Genomic DNA, 2,500 nt, shown 5'->3' with positions numbered 1-2,500 from the left:
AGACATGATGTGTACAAAAGGCGCGGACCAAGACAAAACCTACAGCCTCCATTTGTTGCACAAGCCAAACAGACATTTTTCAAACTAATTAGCCAATAATATGCAAGAGAAAAAGTAATATCGTGCGACTAACAAAGGTGTTGATGATTGAGTGCTCACACTGTAATTAGTGTGTCAGGCCCTCGTTTCTCTGCCAAGCCTCAGCTATTAATTGCACCAAATTAGAAAACTATATCAGAGGCAAAATTATTCTTTCACTTGTCATTTTGAGAGAGGGAATTCATTCCATTCAAGAGGCAGGTTAAAAAGAGGGGAAGCAGATACTAATCTGCTTATGTCATGTAAATAAATGTTCCTTGTGCTATCTGTAAGGAACTGCGCTAGGCATCTTAAAACTGCCGGAAAAGTACTTACCTTCCAAGTTGCTGCATTACGCCTGAAGTAAGCAAATGTCCGTGTAAACCAGCTGTAAATTTCATTAAGTGTTAACTGCCTGTCAGATGACTCCATGATAGCCTGAAATGAGACAAGATACATAGTGACATAAAATAATGGTTTACTAACTAGACTAGATGACACTTTCTCATCCAAGCCTTACTTTAAGCATTAATGAATTTTAATTTAATCAGGCAAAGTTAATTTTCCTTCTACTTACCTGCCTTATGAGAGTTGCATAAGTAAATGGAGGTCTGACATCTGCATTTTTATAAAATTCGTAGTTTGGGGCAATCTCTATAAAAATAAAAACTAGGTGTTAATTCTGCTAATAATTCACAGGATCTATAATTGATTTTTCATATTTTTCCCCTAGTATTGGCGAAGTGATTCAGTGAGAAAGCCACTGACTAGTGAAAGCACAAAGGCATGACAGTGGAATTGAATTATATGGAAAAGGCCATTTCTGACGTGAAGTGCAAATGAAGCGTCCCCTAGTTGTTCGTGGTACTTGAGGAACTGTGCGACCAGCTGGCCTGAGGATTTTTTCCAACAGCCAGGTCCTCTTTTAAGCGCGTGGTTTAGGCATGTTCTTACATGGACTTTTGCCCCCCTGCCATAACCTTTGCTTTTCTCATCTAATACTTCTTAAAGAACAACAAGGCTCATCACTCGGCATCTGTGGCCATCTAACAAAGGAAACACAAAATCCTCGCAAGCGCCCATGTTGAAAATAACTTCACTTTTTGTAGAAAGGGGGCACTGGGTTAATAACGGTTACAATGTGTGACTGTGATTATCCAGATGCCCCTGGGCCGGGGAGGGGAGGGGTGAGGAGTGGGGCGGAAGGGAGCGGGAGAGGAGAAGGGTAAGAGAGGGAGAGAAGGTAAATTTGAGTTCCAAGCAAACTTTGCTTCTCATCTGCATCTTAAGCAAAGTGGCGTGTAGGTATTAGGAGCGGTGGTAGCACCTTGATAACGATTGATTCACGGAAAGCCTGGAGTGTCTTGCATAAAGCATCGGTGCTTCATATCCGTCCTTTTAAACAGCTCTTCTCGTATAGCGTTACTCGCAGATGTTGTACCGCTATGGTCTTCCCTCGGAGATCAAAGGACCTCACTGAACTGAGGTGATAATATGGGCCATCCTGACAACACATCTCTCAATGTCTCTAATGGGGAGAGCTTTCTTTCCTGAACAACCATTCAGAACAATTCATCATGATGTGCTTAGGGAATCGCCCCTATCCACATTTACCAGGAATAAAACAATTATCACTCCATAAATCATGACTTGAGTTTCCATGTGCTCTGGAATGGCTCATGTACAGTTGCTTCAACTATAGTTTTCCTCTCCCAAAGTAAAAGAGCTCTACTGAGCATTCATATCCTACCTGATGACATGGGAATGTTGTATTTGTCTGAATGTCGCCTTCGTATGGCTCCCACATTGGGCACACTGGCTGGGGTGATTACTGAGGGTCCCTGGGTAATCGGGGTGACTGGGGCCGTTGGTGTGGTAGGGGTTTGAGGTAAGCTCTGTGGGGATGTCTCCAACATGTTCTTCGACATGGTGACACTAGACACCAGATTTAGCTGCAAAGGCCCAAGAGAAGGGCAGGAAAAAGGTAGAGACAAGAGAAAAAGACTTAAAAAGGTTTGACAAATGAGAGTGGATTCACTTCTACAGCTGTGTTGCCACTAATAAGCTGCAAAAGGAAGCAGCCAATCTCAACTAATTACAGGATGAAATTGTATCATAAGAACTCTAATTAGAGGATGCTGTTAGAGGTTATCTAATAATCTCCTGCAATGTTACTTAGGACTAACTCCCTTCTTGTCCTACCAGTCTTCAGCGAAAGTATATTTCTTTAAATAAAAGCCAGTTGCTGATTATTGACTGCCCCTGTTGTTAAACAGGTCTAGCCCCCAGTGTAGCAACAACAACAGCAATAACGAAGGATGCGATCTTTCCAACCAACGGGACTTAAAGTAAGTTGCTATTCTGTTGCTGCCAGAATTTTTTTTTTTTTCCCATAGTCCCAAATCTCAGCTGAGAGGCTCCA

At 42.2% G+C, this 2,500-nt stretch overlaps 1 protein-coding gene across 12 annotated transcripts in view; it reads right to left on the bottom strand.

Annotated features, from left to right (window-relative positions):
• FOXP2 (forkhead box P2) overlaps window positions 1–2,500 on the bottom strand; it is a 566,859-nt gene that overhangs the window by 36,639 nt on the left and 527,720 nt on the right. For all 12 annotated transcript variants that reach the window (XM_060632922.3, XM_060632934.3, XM_060632931.3 and 9 more), the window contains 3 exons: window positions 1,829–2,030; window positions 656–732; window positions 415–516 (listed from right to left, as the gene is read on the bottom strand). In XM_060632922.3, the coding sequence (XP_060488905.1) occupies window positions 415–516; window positions 656–732; window positions 1,829–2,030 (381 nt within the window). The remainder of the gene's footprint in view (window positions 1–414; window positions 517–655; window positions 733–1,828; window positions 2,031–2,500) is intronic.

This window comes from Panthera onca, chromosome A2 (assembly GCF_046562875.1).
Source record: "Panthera onca isolate mPanOnc1 chromosome A2, mPanOnc1 haplotype 2, whole genome shotgun sequence".
Taxonomy (NCBI): Eukaryota; Metazoa; Chordata; class Mammalia; order Carnivora; family Felidae; genus Panthera; species Panthera onca.
Note: the sequence above shows the minus strand (reverse complement) of the source record. Positions and strands in the feature narration are given on the sequence as shown.